Source organism: Capsicum annuum, chromosome 6 (assembly GCF_002878395.1).
Source record: "Capsicum annuum cultivar UCD-10X-F1 chromosome 6, UCD10Xv1.1, whole genome shotgun sequence".
NCBI classification, from domain to species: domain Eukaryota; kingdom Viridiplantae; phylum Streptophyta; class Magnoliopsida; order Solanales; family Solanaceae; genus Capsicum; species Capsicum annuum.
This window is the reverse complement of record NC_061116.1, coordinates 192,986,214-193,002,831: the sequence shown is the minus strand read 5'-3', so window position 1 is coordinate 193,002,831 and position 16,618 is coordinate 192,986,214. Positions and strand designations below refer to the sequence as shown.

The 16,618-nt window shown below is 35.9% G+C and overlaps 2 protein-coding genes across 2 annotated transcripts; both read left to right on the top strand.

The window, feature by feature from the left end:
* The first annotated feature begins 3,444 nt into the window (after positions 1-3,444).
* Positions 3,445-10,897, top strand: LOC107855845 (vacuolar protein-sorting-associated protein 11 homolog). The gene is made up of 5 exons (XM_016700851.2): positions 3,445-4,071; positions 6,507-6,680; positions 6,789-7,112; positions 7,202-8,962; positions 10,107-10,897. Exons 1-5 carry the CDS (start codon positions 3,856-3,858, stop codon positions 10,494-10,496), a joined length of 2,865 nt encoding a protein of 954 aa, XP_016556337.1. The 5' UTR covers positions 3,445-3,855; the 3' UTR covers positions 10,497-10,897.
* Positions 10,898-11,750: 853 nt separating this feature from the next.
* On the top strand, positions 11,751-15,986 carry LOC107855875. Its single transcript, XM_016700884.2, has 2 exons — positions 11,751-12,023; positions 15,549-15,986. Exons 1-2 carry the CDS (start codon positions 11,972-11,974, stop codon positions 15,761-15,763), a joined length of 267 nt encoding a protein of 88 aa, XP_016556370.1. The 5' UTR covers positions 11,751-11,971; the 3' UTR covers positions 15,764-15,986.
* Positions 15,987-16,618: the final 632 nt, after the last annotated feature.

Sequence of the window (16,618 nt, the reverse complement as noted above, 5' to 3'; positions counted from 1 at the left end):
TTATTCATGTATCAATAACATAACACTATTCCCTCAGTATTTAGTAATACAGTATCAGTTTCTCACTTATTAGTGATCTACACACTCAATAATCAGTTTCAGGACTGTTGGACATAGTCAGTCAGACCAGTTCTTCATAATTTGAACTTTCAGAAATAGTCGTTCATTTATTCAGTATCTCAATATCAGTACACTCCTGTTGTCAGTATTTAGACTCAGTAGTCAGTATCTCCCCGAGTTTAGTTACAATTACGTATGTGTGTATGTTTTCTCACGTTCATAGCAGTCAACATTATTCATGCATATAATCCTTTGCATTTAGCCTACCTCACTCGTATACTCAGTACATTCAGTCGTACTGACGCATTTGCGCTATGGTGCTTTCTCTTATATAACACCATAGGTTTAGAGGTACGAGCTCCAGATCAGCAGTAGATCCAATATCATCGGTCAGAGTTAGAAGTAAGTCCTCATCTTTTGAGGACATGATGATTTTATTACTATTTCAGTTTTTAGTTTATTTTAGTAGTTGGAGTTAGTTGGGGACATGTCCTATCAACTCCTTACTCAGACAATTAGAGGCTTTCTAGACTATAGCATGTCAGACAGTTATTTTAGATTTGTTTTCGTATTATTATTATACCATTTTCAGACTTTATATTATCAGACGTTTATTTAGTTTTGAACCTTATGGCCATTCAATACATGATTTTGCATTTTTATGTTATATTATGCAGTGTAAAGGTATAAATATTAGTCATGGGTTAGCTTGTGATCCTTCAGGGTCATGAGCACCGTGTAGCATTCTGGTTTAGAAAATCGGGGTGTTACAGTTTGAAGAAATGACCATTGTACCCGTCTGCCCCTGGAGTTTTTTCCTTCCATATAGCATTCAACCCTGAAGCAATCTCCTCATAAAAAACATGAGTACACAAAGACATTCGTTGTGATCTAGTTAGTGTAGGTCCTAGCTTCATTATGTGATAGTCCACTGCTGGTAAAGTTGCAGCAGCTGATCCCATTAGGCTTTTGTAAAAGCTGACAAACTCCTTTTGAATATCAACATGATCACACAGTTATCGACCAGTCAACATAGTTAAGGTTATTATTTGCTTTCTGTTGGTTCTCTCCTTGATCATGGCATGAAAGTATTTATTGTTAGCATCCCCTAATTTTATCCAATAGGCTTAGGACTTTTGCTTTAGAGCACTCTCCTCACTGAGAGACCATTTCTCCAGATTTATCAGCAATTCTTTCTCTTAATTAATCAACTCATCATTTGCTGTCTTAGCCAGTTGCTGTTGTAGCAGTTGTAGGTTGACCCTGGCCTCTTAAATTTTATGTGTGATGGATTTGAATTCACTATTGTTCAGCTTTCTCAGTAGCGGTTGCAAAACATGTAACTTCAGCCACACATTTTTCATAAGACACTTATCATACCTTTTCCTCCATACAGCAGTCACAGTGTTTAAGTAAGAATCATGCTCAGTCCACACGTTGAAGAATTTGAAAGAAGCAATAACTTTTACCTAGATATTCTGAATAGGTATGATCATGGGGCAATGGTCAGAGATAAAAGGGCATCCATATTCAGTACTGATGTGACCCTAGTGCATCATCCATTCATATTTACCAAAGGGTCGATCAATTCTGCTAGAGATCCTGTCAGTTCGATGTTGTTTATTAGTACAGGTGTAATAGTGCCTTTTCAGGGTAATTCATATATTCCTACATTTCTCACACAGTCTGCAAATTCTTGAGTGTCTGCAGGTGTAACTGGTGCTCCCGCTTGCCTGTCTCGTGGGTTTAGTAGGGCATTAAATTCTCCTGCTATCAGCCAAGGTTGATTTACCCCTGGTGCTATGTGTTCCAGTTCATCCCAAAGGGTTCTTCTTAATTCCATAGTGTTAAATCCATATATGACCGTAATCAAGAATTGATGCCCCTTTCTTCTGTTTTGCACCAGTCTGTGAACAAGCTGAGCAAATGTCTTTAGCTTTTGCAAATCATAATAGTTTTGGTCCCAGATCAGCCAAATCCTCCCATTGCTCGCGTCTGAGTAATTATGCAATATTTCCCAGCCTGGTGCAATACAATTAGCAATACGATGCATGTTATTCCCTTTTACTCTAGTTTCTATGAGTCCAGCAAGTCTAATGTGATGAGCCTTCAGAAATTTATTCAATTTCTTTTGTTTGTATCTCTTATTCCCCCTTATAATATTCCAAATTAAGAAACTCATTTAGCATGTGTTGGGGATTCCTCCTCTATCCGTAGGTAAGGATGCCAATTTGCTCCCACTTAGACTCTCAAACGCATTCCTTATGGGTATGGCTGCTAGTATAGGAAAATTTTCCAAATTAAACGTAGGACTTGGACATACTGCATTAGGTCTCAAAGCATACCGTTCCTTCTCAGGCGATTTAGGCTCTTGGTTAATTGTCTGCTCATGTTACTTAGCTATCTGTGTATGACTTTGTAGTGCATCTGCTGAATCTTTCGCTACAGGTATCTGTCCTGTATTTTGGCGTTGTGGCTGCAGGGTCCTTTGTAGTGCCATTCTTGTATTATCCTCGGACGCCTTCTTTTTCGAGGAGCTTCATCTGGTGCTTTCTTAGCTTCTGGAGGTGGACATACATGCCCAATCTTTTGGCATTTCTCACAAAATTGGGGTCTCCATTCCAATTCTACTTGCTGTATGAAGGATTTGCCACTAGGATCCTGAACGGTGATCTCTTATGGTATGTTCTTTGTAACATTCACCTCAATGAGCAGTCGAGCATTTGAGATCCTGGTTTCTTTGGTGGTACATTCATCAGCAAATAGTGGGTTACCCAATGCACTAGCTATTTGACTTGGAGAGCCTAAGCCCCAACAGTTAAGTGGCAAGTTAGGGAAAGTAACCTACAGAGGGATCTCATCTAGGAATTCTTTGCTAAAATCAAAATTTGGACTCCAAGGCTTCAGGACAATTGGTATTTACATACTCAAAAAATATTAAATTTAATTATTATATTTATCTTTATTATTTAAACAAATATCTTATTTAATGTGATGTTTGAACTCATTAAAGTGAGATACACGCGTAAGACGCGTACACCTAAACTAATATAATTAAATATGGAGCTCTAGTTATAATAAAAAAAATCATAGGTTATTCACTTTTTTGATAAAAATATTTAATGGAGATAAGTTTTTGCTATTAATATTTTCATCCTTGGCTCATTATTCAAGCATTCTTATCGTAAAATAACATTTAAAAAAAAGATAAAATAAAGTTCAAAATGAAATTTGATAAAAAAAAATTTGTGAGTAAGAAAAAAAGAATAAGACACAACTACTTTTAAACTATATTGAAAATTTCTTATTTACTTGGTTTTGTTACTCCTCAACTAATTTTATTTTTATATTTTATTCTCTTTATGCTTACTTGACATCTCAAGTCGATACAAAAGGAACACAAAACTAAGACAAAGATAAGTTTAGGTAATCGGAATTTCTACTTTTTTTACACTAAAAAAAACTTAAAAAAGAAGAAGAAATAAATATGCAGTTGCACAAACAAAAGCTAGAAAACGCGCAGAAACGGGTCAGCATGACCCGACAAATCCAATTGGTGACCCGACAATATCATTCTCCAGCTTTCCATTATGTCATCGACTTTTTCATATTACTAGATCAATTTCATGCCCAGAAACCAATCAATCTGGTCAAAATTTCATCAGTCAAACAAAATGGTCGAATTTAATTTCTTGATCTTTTAGCATTGTTGCAAAAAGAACAAAGATTGAATTTTTAGCTATATACATGTACATTATTTCTAATTTTTTAAATTAGTCCAGTTGAGAAAAAAGGATGTATCAGTGGAGAAAGTTTGAATTTTTTGAGGAGAAATTTTCTGGGAAAGTGCCAGATGAAATAACTGGCAAGATCCAATGTTGTTCCAGTGGTAAAGGAAGAATTGTGTTGGGTTGTGATGATGGTACTGCTTCCTTATTGGATCGAGGATTGAAGTTCAATTATGGTTTTCAAGCTCATTCTTCTTCTGTCCTTTTTCTTCAACAGCTCAAGGTATAGTCTTTCTTTATTTTTTAAGTTTTTTTCCTCAAGTTTTTACTTAATTATTAATCTCTGTGTTTTAATTTGTTTGTTTTGTTTTGACTTGATATGGAGTTTAAAAAAAAGTAAAGAAGGGTGTTGAATCTTCTGGTCTTAAATTAAAGATACTTCTTCCATTTTAATTTGCTTTGTCTATTTTGACTTGATACTGGTCTTAAAGTAAAGATATCAAATGTATCAAAATGCCATTTAATCTTGTGGTCCTAAACATGTGATGTGTAAAGTTAAAACTAAAGAGTTGCCATAAAAGGAAAGGGTCATTCTTTTTTGAAACAGATTAGTAAGGAAAGTAGGCCAAATAAATTGAAACGGAGGAAGTATGTCAAATGTACCAAAATACTCTTTAATCTCGTGGTTTAAACATGCCAGGTTGAAAGTTGGAATTAAAGAGTTGTTAAAAAAGACAATTTTTTTAAGCGGACTAAAAAGAAAACTAGGACAAATAAATTGAAGTCATAGTTTGATTCGACTTGAAGTTTAAACAAAGAAACGAACACTTATATTTGACGTCTTAAACATGCCATAATATTTGTGTGATTACGTTTGTATGATTGGGAAATTGAGGAATTTTGTCAGTTAATTCCTTCCTTCAACTTGATCATACCTACATTGATAAGAGTAAGGGGGATTCAGTTGTATGGATAGCTAGAAAGATGGAACCTTTTTAGTTAAGAAGGGTTATAGTCTTCTAATGAAGTAAACATGATACTGGGATACTAGTTGAACATGGAAAAGGAGTTAGAGAACTAAAGCTCCTATAAAGTTGGCTTTTTTTTTTTCCAGCTGATTGCAGCTTGGGGAGCTTGCATCACTCAGGATAATCTTCAGACAAGGGCTTTGCACTAAGTACTAGATGTTACTTATGTGAATAAGAGTCGGAGACTGTGAATCACCTTCTTATGCATTGCAGGATAGCTCGAAAATGTTGGGAATTTTTTTCCAGTATTTATGGGATCTCTTGGATCATGCCTTAGAGTGTGAAGGAATTATTGGGGAGTTGGTAGCACCAGAGAATGCATAAGGCTTTGAAGTAAATTTGGAGAATTATATCTTTGTGCGTAATGTGGACTGTTTGGCTAGAAAGAAATAATGCTTGTTTTGATGGGAAAAGGCCATATTTCTAGAGTTAAACACAAGGGTTTACATAAGTTGTTTTGTTGGTGTGGAAGTCATTTCATTGATAATATAGATCAATATATGGACTTTCTGGAGTTGCTACTTGCTAGGGAGATGTTGTAATTGACTGTATGGATATTCCCAGCAGTCTTCTGTAATTTTTGGTTTGGTACCTTCTTGGTACTGTAGTCAATAAACCTTTACCTTATCAAAAATAAGTAAATATTTGTATGGGTATAAGACTTGAAAATTTTGATCTTAAACACATCATAACATTTGTGTGGCTAAAAAAGCTTCTCATTTAGGAAATATAGAAATTTGTCATTATTTTCTAGTGGGATAATGAGGAAATGCTGCAAAACAATGTGTAAGGGAAGGAGTACAATGAAGACTCAGTTAAGAGATTAACACCATGGAAGTTAGGATTGAGGGTTTAATTGTTGCAGTTACATTTGTGTAGGAGACTAGGAGTATTTTGGGTTTGGGTGGAGAGTTTGTATGTAGTATATGGACAAGTGTAAGATTAGAGAACCTCCAGTTTAATTTGTCTCAGAAGACATATTTTTTTAGTGTTGCAATGACATGGGTCCAGATAGAGTGAAATGGATATACAAGATCCATATAACGGATCACGACTGGTTTGGTATTCAGGCGAAGCTGATAAATTATTGATTTCTTGATTCTGCTTGTTGAAAAGTTCTCACAGCACTGGAAATTTATGTAGATAGTTGAGCCACTGTGTTTTGCTTTGTGGAATGCAACTTCGAACTTGGGTTGGAAGAAATGCTGATAAAACTTTGTCTTTGATAGAGTATTTTGTTTTAATAATTAACTGGAGTTTTGATTATTCATGGAGGTTTCTTATGTTTGAGAGCTGAAGGTATCCTGTAACATATGAAGTATAAATAGATGGGAAGTTGAAATGTCAACTTCTAACTTACTAGGAAGTCTAGTAGATCAATTTTCTTTTAATTCAGCTGTTTAATGAGTTGGATTGGTGGTTGCATTGATAGTGTTGTTTCTCTCTTATCTTTTTATTGACAACAATATAGTTTTTGTGGAAGAACACCTGACGCACGTGCCTCCACAGAACTACACTCTTTCTTCTTCTTTTTTTCTTTTTTGGCTTTATCTGTGTTCTGATATCTCGTGTTTAGATCATCATAAACAGAATTTGGATTAAAACCCAGATATATCTTGAGAGTATGCTTATTAAAAGTTGATACTGCAGAATGCACTGACTTTAGCTTTCCTCTTTCGCTATTAACTAGCAAAGGAACTTCTTAGTGACCGTTGGAGAAGATGAGCAAATGGCTTCCCAGCCCCCAGCTGTTTGTCTTAAAATTTTCGATCTTGACAAGATGGAGCCTGAGGGAACAAGTACATCAAGTCCTGATTGTATTCAAATACTGCGAATATTTACGAACCAGTTCCCTGAAGCAAAGGTGTATATCAGTATTTATGAAGTTTCTTCTTTCTTATCTACTTGTATACCTTTTCTTTTAATGCATATCATTCAATTACGTAATGGAAGTACAAACATATAACTGCAGATTACGTCGTTTTTGGTTCTGGAAGAGGCTCCTCCATTATTACTCATAGTTATAGGGCTGGAAAATGGCTCCATCTATTGCATTCAAGGAGATATAGCTCGTGAACGCATCAAGCGTTTTAAGCTTCAAGTGGATAATCATTTAGACAAAAGCCAATCCTCCATTACGGGTCTGGGGTTCAGAGTGGATGGTCAAGTGCTTCAGCTGTTTGCTGTTACTCCAAATACAGTGAACTTGTTCAACATGCATACTCAAGCACCTACACGGCAGACTCTTGATCAGATTGGATCTAGTGTAACTAGTGTTGCAATGACTGATCGATCGGTGTGTGCTAATTGAAGTGTTCTTTATTATCTTCTTTCTTTTTGCTGGGAATTTCATTTTTTAGTATCATTAATATTATCCTCTTATAGGAATTCATTATTGGTCGGCCTGAGGCGATATATTTCTATGAAGTTGATGGTCGTGGTCCTTGTTGGGCCTTTGAAGGAGAGAAGAAATTCCTTGGGTGGTTTCGTGGGTACCTGTTATGTGTTTTTGCAGATCAAAGAACTGGAAAGAACACTTTCAATGTTTATGATCTGAAGAACCGGTTAATTGCCCACAGTGTAGTGGTTAACGAAGTTTCTCAAATGCTTTGTGAATGGGGTAACATAATTCTTATTTTGGAGGACAAATCAACTTTATGCATTGGGGAGAAAGATATGGAGAGCAAATTGGATATGCTTTTCAAGAAGAACCTTTATACAGTTGCTATAAATCTTGTCCAAAGCCAGCAAGCTGATGCCGCTGCAACTGCTGAAGTGCTGAGGAAATATGGCGATCACTTGTACAGTAAACAAGATTTTGATGAGGCTATGGCTCAGTATATACACACCATTGGGCATCTAGAACCTTCATATGTCATACAAAAATTTTTGGATGCACAGCGAATCCACAATCTCACCAATTACTTGGAAAAGTTGCATGAGAAGGGGCTTGCCTCAAAAGATCACACCACTCTTTTATTAAATTGTTACACCAAATTAAAAGCTGTTGAGAAGCTGAATGAGTTCATCAAAAGTGAGGATGGGGTTGGGGAACAAAAATTTGATGTTGAAACTGCAATAAGGGTATGCAGAGCTGCCAATTATCATGAGCATGCCATGTCTGTTGCTAAGAAAGCTGGGAGGCATGAATGGTACCTTAAAATTTTACTTGAAGATCTAGGCAGATATGAAGAAGCTTTGCAATATATCAGCAGCCTTGAGCTGAGTCAAGCTGGGGTGACAGTGAAAGAGTATGGCAAAATTCTTATTGAGCATAAGCCAGCTGAAACAGTTGATATACTCATGAGGCTTTGCACGGAGGAATCCGAACCGCTCAAGAAGGGATCATCAAGTGGTGCATTTATCTCCATGTTGCCTTCGCCTATTGATTTTCTCAACATTTTTGTCCATTATCCTCATGCACTTCTGGAGTTCCTTGAAAAATATACCAGCAAAGTGAAGGATTCATCTGCTCAAGTGGAAATTCATAACACACTCCTGGAATTGTACTTGTCTCATGACCTGGATTTCCCAACAATTTCACAATCTAACATAGATGAAAGTGGAAATGATCTAGGACATAAATCTTCAAAAGCAGTATCTAATGGGAAGGCGATATCAGACAATAAAGACGTAAATGATGAGAAAGGTCGTCAAGAGCGACGACAAAAGGGGCTGACCTTGCTTAAGAGTGCATGGCCTTCTGAACTAGAACAACCACTATATGATGTTGATCTTGCCGTAATTTTATGCGAGATGAATGACTTTAAAGAAGGACTGTTGTTTCTTTATGAGAAGATGAAACTTTACAAAGAAGTTATTGCGTGCTACATGCAGGTGCATGATCATGAGGGTTTGATTGCATGCTGCAAGAGATTGGGTGATTTGGGTAAGGGAGGTGATCCTTCTCTTTGGGCAGATCTGTTGAAGTATTTTGGTGAACTTGGAGAAGACTGCTCAAAAGAAGTCAAAGAAATCTTGACTTACATTGAGAGGGATGATATCTTGCCTCCCATTGTGGTTCTTCAGACACTTGCCAAAAATCCGTGCCTCACCCTCTCTGTTATCAAAGATTACATAGCTCGAAAGTTAGAACATGAGTCCCAGCTGATTGAAGAAGACCGCAGAGCTACGGAAAAGTACCAGGTTGGTATTTGTCTGTTCGAGTTCCATTTTATGTTTCTGTATGTGTACATTTTGAGATACCTGCAATGTGTAGACTAACCTGCCTCTTTTCAGTCATTTCCATCGTAGAGAGAAAAGGTAATTACAGTACAGTGACATAATTATGGGGAGGGAGTTCTTTTTCTTTTTGAACATCCTCCTTTCAGTCATTTCCTTGACGTGTGGTGAATTATAGAGCCATACTATCTAACTTATCTGAGCCTTTTCATGTAGTACATTTTGCAACATAGTCTGCTGTTGGTATCTTCCATATGTGAAGATAATGACTGTTCAATATCATCCCAACATAGTAAATATTAAAGGGACTCCCAATTCTCTGAGCTCCCCATCTCATCTCAATTGACATACTGGTTTCTGTCCTAAACAAAATGGAGACTTTCTTCATTTCTAATCTCTTTTCGTTAGTTTGTATAATATTGGCCCGAGATAGGATTTCAATGGGGAATATGGTCAGTGAGGATTCATATGGCCAATCCGAACTTGTTTGGGACTGAGGGGCGTGGTAGTCATTATAGTAGTGCTGTTCTGTTTTTCAATGATTTTTTTCCCAATTGATATTTCAATAGATAATAGAACCATCAGATATAACATTATAGGTTAGAAAGTTACTGTCATCATATACCACTATACCAGAGTTCAATTTATCCTTTCAGCAATAAATCTTGCGTACTCTTTTTTTTTTCTTTTTTTTTTTTCTGTTTTTTTATTCTTTTGGGGGAGGGAGGCCAGGAGTGTCTGGAATAGCTGTCTTTCGTCCTATACCATTGGGGAATCATGGCTACCTCTGTCGTCTATTGGTTGTTCTCCATGTCCAGCATTCTTTTTCACTATTGAATTAGATGCTTGACTTCTATTGCCTTCTCTCGGCCACAGCACCTTGAACCACTGCCTAAACTCGCTTTTCTTTGAGCTCGCAAGCTATGCACCTGTACGACAGGTAGTCTACTTAGAAAAATTACTCCCTCTTCTTTCTTGCCTTTTTGAGAAATTATCAGATGTTTATATTCAGGTCTCAAATTCTAATTTCATTTTCATTTGAGTTCTTATGGATCTCTATATGAAATTGAGAAATATAAATTCTTGATTATTTTCCCTCATTTTGCAGGAAGAATCAGCGACAATGAGAAAAGAGATCCAGGATCTAAGAACAAATGCTAGAATTTTTCAGCTTAGCAAGTGTACTGCTTGCACTTTCACACTCGACCTTCCTGCTGTCCACTTCATGTGTATGCACTCATTTCATCAGCGCTGCCTTGGTGACAATGAGAAAGAGTGCCCCGAGTGTGCTCCCGAGTACAGAGCTGTTCTGGAAACAAAGAGAAGCTTGGAGCAAAGTTCCAAAAACCCAGACCAGTTCTTCCAACAGGTTAAGAGCTCCAAGGATGGATTTTCCGTAATCGCTGATTATTTTGGCAAGGGAATCATCAGCAAAACTAGCAATGGGCCTTCTGAAGCTATTAGATCAAACAGTGCTTCTTCCAGCAACGATTTCTAGAATTGTATCAGCACATTTGTTGAGCAAGCAACATTCTCGAGATCTTTCCGGGCTACATGGGGGATTAAAAACGCTTGATTAAACTTGATGACCATGCAAAACAGAAAGGTTACTGAGCTACATTTTCAGAAGAATGTCATCCATTTTGTTCGATATAATTGTTGTTTCTTAGGCCACTTGTTTCCCTCATAGCAATTTATGTGTCTTCTCAAAATTTCGATTCCAGTATCTGGCAGAATATATCTTCACAATGTTTTGTACTGCGGGAGCTTTAGTGTACACATTTACAATGTTTGTTCTCTGCTGACTTTTTTAAGGTTATTGTAGAGCTGATATGTACCTCGGAATTGAAGTATTTTTAGAACTCTGTGTGAACTAAATAAAATTATTTTCAGTGTGCAGAAGAACATCTGATTGATTTGAACAGCTTAACTTTGCTTTATAAAGACTTGAATAAGGTGCACTGTTATTTTTTGTTCCCCTTTTAAGGTTGGCATTGATTACAAAATGAGATTAATTTTCTGATTGTTACACTATCAGTAGGTCCTTGGTATTGTCAAAATACTAGTACATTAGCAGTTAATGATTTTAACATGGTAGGGTTCAAACCTTAAAAACAACTTTCGACAGAAATGCAAATTAAGACGTGCGCATAACGGAAGCGTTAGTGTACGAGGTTGCATTTTTGTTGTTTGGATGGGGGCTAAGGATGAAAACTATAGATTATAATTCACTTAATATTATTTCTAGCATCAATATTTTGCTAAGTAGATTTCTGTTATAATATTGTCAAATTGTTCACAATGGAAAGTGAAATTAAATGGACCAATAATGAAACCCTATAAGCACATATTTGAATACTTTTTTAGTCAGGAAGTTGCTGCTAAAATAATGTGTGGGCTCTTATATGTCCACTAACAAAGCGAGTCATAAAGGATAAGAAATACTACTAATTTAAGAATAAAAATATAAAGTCACTTTATTTTATATTTTCTTTAGTTTTAATTGATTCTTGTATTTTTTATAAACGATTTTCAAATTACTTATATCACAAATATAATTATGCAATATAGGACAATAATTTCAATTGCACCATAATTGCGATATTAGTTTATAACACGTACAATGTAAGATATATTATAATATCCCATCAAAATGACAAATTTTTTCTTACTAAGTTATAAGAAAAAATAATATTAATTTTAGAAATACAAAATTCTTCAGATTTATAATATAATTTAAAATCAAAAACGTATTTTGTAATGTATTTCATATATAGTTTAATAAAACAAACATTCACTAATAAAAATATATTCACTAATAATTCATCATTTTTTTTTTTTTTCAAAAAAAACCTTGTTAGTAGTTGGTAGTATAACTATAAAATAGCAAAATACCAAATTCCAAAATCATTACTTTAAAACTTAACCCTCGCTCTATAGAAACCAGAAAAATAAACAAGGCAGAAAACGGCGATGGCGTTGAACAATGGCTTACGTTCGTGTGCATCCATTTTATCCAAAACTGGTCCGCTTTTTATCTCTTATTTGATGTGAATCTTGGTTTTTTTTTTTTTTTTTTCAATTATTACATTTTAGTTTATTTATTTTATAATTGATTTTATCATTATTGGAATGAAATGAGCCTAGCTAGTTTGGAATTTATGCGTAGCTGATTGATATTGATTTTTGTTGTTGATGTTGTTGTTGATTTGTTGGGATTTTTGTATGTTGAAGCTGAAAATATTACCAAGATTGTTTATTTTGATTTAGATTATGCTGTTGATTTGTTCTGTTATGTTTTTTTTAGGGATTTTATTTGATTGGTATTTGTTACTTTTCAGATCTATCCATTTTCTTGGTTTTGTTTTAGGAATTTTAGTGGATCTGTTTGATTGATTTGAAGTGCCGCCTCTCTATACAGACAGCATATGGTATTGGTGACCACTATTGTACACTTAGGTTCAGTGCACATATATCTAAGTTGTGTGGACTCTTCACTTTCGATGCCGCACCTTGTCGGATTCTCCAAAAGTACACTAGTTTTGGCGAATCTGACTCTCACCTGTTGACATATTGAAGAGTCCAAGCAATATAGCTATGTATACATTATCTGGGACAGCTTTCGCACATTTTGACTAATTCCAGGGGATAGGTGCCACCTCCCACTGACAGCAGGTACTGGGCAACTCTGAGTTCTAAGCACCAAGGCTAGGACGGATGAGAAGACATCACCTAGTGTTTTTGTCTTGGGATTTGAATGTGAGACCTTATGATTCTTAGCCCACGTCAGTGGCCTCTAGGCCACACATTTGGGTGCATGTATACATTTGCTCAGCATGATGAATAGAATGAGTATTCATATGGTATGCTTTATCAATCTAATATAAAATAGGATTTAGTTCAATGTTCTTAGGGACGTCCGCCCTTCCCTTTCCCCTTCTATGTTTACGTCTATCGGTTAGCAATTGTTGTTACACTTGCATAAAGTTGTCTTTTAGGAGTCATTTTAGGTTGGTTAGAAACAGGAGTTAGGAGAGGTAGAGGTAGGCTGGAAAAAGGGGGGTGGTGGTGATTAGACAAGACGTGACACTGTTTTAGCTCACTGCGACATGACACTAGATAGGAAGAGTGTAGAAGGTTAGTAGGTAGTCAGGTGTGGTCGCCTGTTAGGTGGGAAGGCTGGGGGCTAGGCCATACCCTTTTCTCTTTAGTAGTAGTAGTATCTAGTTATCGTGTAATTTGTTATTCTTTAATGTGGTTTTACTCTCTGTTGCTTCACTTTGCTTTGTATTGTGATATTTTTCTGTCATTTTTTCTTCTTGCAATCCTTCTCTCAATAACTTCTCTTTGAGTCAAAGGTCTATCAGAAACAACCTTTCTACCCCACAAAGCTAAGGATAAAGTCTGCATACATCTTAGCCTCCCCAGACCCCACATGTTGAATTACATGGGGTAAGCTGTTTAGAAGTGAGATTTTGCAGTGCATCTAGTCTAAAATAGAATCTCAACTTTGTAATTGAGGACAAAGGGTTGCATATTGGGATGAAATGGTCCTGTATATGGCGGGTCGGGTTTATAGGATTTATATAGTTAACCTCAAATATTTGTGGTTGAGGAGTAGTTGATTGATTGATATTGGGAGGTAGGGTAGGGTGGTATACTGACCCCTCAACCCATCCTTTTATATAAATGACTCTTTTTACCATTTGAAAGCAATTTGGTGCCTCTGGTCTTGTGGCTCATAGAGAGATGATACTTCACCTATAATGATGTCTGTTCCTCCTGGATGCTGCAAGATTGTTGTTTTCACAGTACTGCAATGAGCCCTATTCCTTTTGAAATAGTATGTTGGACTGAAATATGAGTTAGAAACATCTCAAGGTCATGACTTCTATAATAGAGCCAATAAAAAGTCAAGTGGGATATCATTGCAGTATTTAGATCTTAGCATGAGGAGGTCATATCTATCCATGTCACACTTACAGTGGCTAACTGTTGATATGTAGATAACTCAGCTATTTATGTAATCGCTGTCTGTAAACTTCTGTAAAATTTGGTGACAAGTAATTTTAAGGGTATTAAACAAGGTACTCTTTGGGAGTTCTTACTGTTAATAGTTCTATTTTTCGGTTCATTGCTGCTATACAGTAGATAGGCACCTTAGTAGAAGAAGCTCCGTTAAATCTCCTGTTTTATGTTTTCATTCCAAATACAAGTTTATTTTATTCTCCTTTTTCCCTGTAACAGCCACTAGTTACAACTTATCCAAAAAAATCTCTTCTGATAGCTCTAACTCTGGTCTCTTTGAGGTGATTGTGGACAAAAGTATGAGTATTATCATTGAAATTCCAAGTTGAGACCTGTTACATATAACTAGTGTTGTTTTCAGCTAGAATACAACTACCTCCAAGATAAGGGTTCTGCAATTATCTGACCCTCAGGGCTTTGGTTTAGCGTTTTGAAAATATAACATGTGATGTTTTGTTTGGGTGCGCACATCACCAGTTCAAAGCCTGCCTCTAGCAAGAGGTATTTAAGTGAAAGCAGGGTAGAGGAGTGGGGTTATACTCCTTCAAGTTTGAACATGTGAGCCAGTTGGAATTGATCCAGCAAACCCACATACTATTTCTCAATTATCAAAACAAAAAAAAAATGCATCACTCTGATGCAAACTTATTCCCCTACCCCCCCCAAAAAAAAAGAAAAATAAAAAAAATCAGCAGGTTATCTACATCCTATGCAGCGAAATCTCAAGTACCTGCACCTTCGGAATATGCTTGCCATTATCAAGTTGTTTCATCTCTTAAGAACTTGGCAAGAATATATTTTTTCTTAATAGGTTTTGCTCATCCTGGTGACTATTGTTAACCATAGATCACCAGTACTAACATAGGCCCTGCATTGTGAACTTTTGTTGCATGAAGTAGTCAAATGGTTTGGTTGATATTCTGAACATTGTTCTTTTTGTGAAACATGTGATTATCAAAAAAGAATATAAATGATACTGCTATCTGTTGGAGATGCAAATGCATTGAGGGTCGTATTCTTTAGGTCTATGCAAAAAATTTATATATGCTTCAAGTCTTTGAATATGTCTGATGTTAAAGAGCGATGGATTGCAGTTTTTAACAACTCAATTGTGCTCTAAAACTAACTAGTATTCTAGTAATTTGAGGAACTCCCCTGGTACCTCTCCCCTCTCCTTTATCCGACAAGCATACCTGAGTCATTTTTTGACAATATTTTCATTGGAGCAGTTTGGCAATTGAAAGGTTGTTTTGCTATGGCCTGCTGAATGACTTCCAATGATTTATTATCTCGACTTCTTTGTTTTTTTTTGGTGCACGATGCAAACATTCTTGAGTACTACTTGTTTTAGTTAATTTTTCATGTTTTTAAAATTTCTGTTTCACTCAATATTCCATTTATAATTGTCTTTTCATCTCACCGTTTCTTTATGATGAGTTCATTTCAATCAAAGCTTGTATGCTGTTGTTCATGATTTTTATACGTCTAACCTCGCTGATGATTGAAATTATTGTTTGGTCAGTGAAGAGAGAGTTCCACTCAACAGGCGTTAAGAGAATGGGAGGTCATGGACATGATGAACCTTTTTACATTCATGCAAAACACATGTACAACTTGGACAGGATGTCAAACCAGAAACTGAAGATGACTCTTGGTGTCTGGTCTGCAGTCGCCATTGGTGTTATAGTCCCAGTTTATGCTGTCGTCTTCCAGCAAAAGAAAACTGCTTCGGGCTAGATCATTATGTTATTGCATCTGCACCACAATAATGTTGCCCTTGGGAGATTCCATGTCTGAAGATGATGCACTTGAACTGATTGATATATTGTATTAAGTAGCTTTCAGTTTTGACTTCGCTTTGCTCTGGTAGAACTGCTTTTCTTGTTCCTGTTTTGGGACAATGTAGCAATGCCTGGTTCTTTAATAATACTTTACTGAAACATCATGATAATTGATTGAACATGTTGTGTCTTGGTTTAGTATCCACTTTGTGATTTTCTTTTTAATTGGACGTCATAATCTTTTTGTTGAAAAGTTTGGTAACACCCAAAAAGAAGACCCTTTTCGTTAACCAGAAGCAGAAGACTTTTTGAGTCCTTCAGTGTAGCATGTGTTTTTGATGGTATGCCAAAAGAGAAAATTTCATCCATGGTCACGGTCACTTCGCTTTGTGTCTATTACACAGAAGTCTTTTTTCTTTCTTTCATTAAATAAAAGTCATTTTACTTTGTTCTGTCGTCACAAGTCACTTTAGCCAAATTTTATAATAGGAAAAGGGTCAAATATACCCCTTTACTTTGATTAATTGGTTAACTTTGTCCTTTTTTATACTATTTATAATCTATATTTATAATATACTCCCTCCGTCCCATTTTACCCGTCTCAAATTGGGATGACACAACTATTAAGAAAACAATGATTGGTAATGTAATTTTACCATTTTACCCCTCTTAATTGTGTTTGTTATTAGTTCGAATATTGATGGATAGCTAATAACAAGGAATAATCAATTACACTAAGGGGTCGTTTGGTTTGGAAATGGTTATCCCAGGATAACTACTTATCCCGGGATAAAATAAAAGAACACATAAT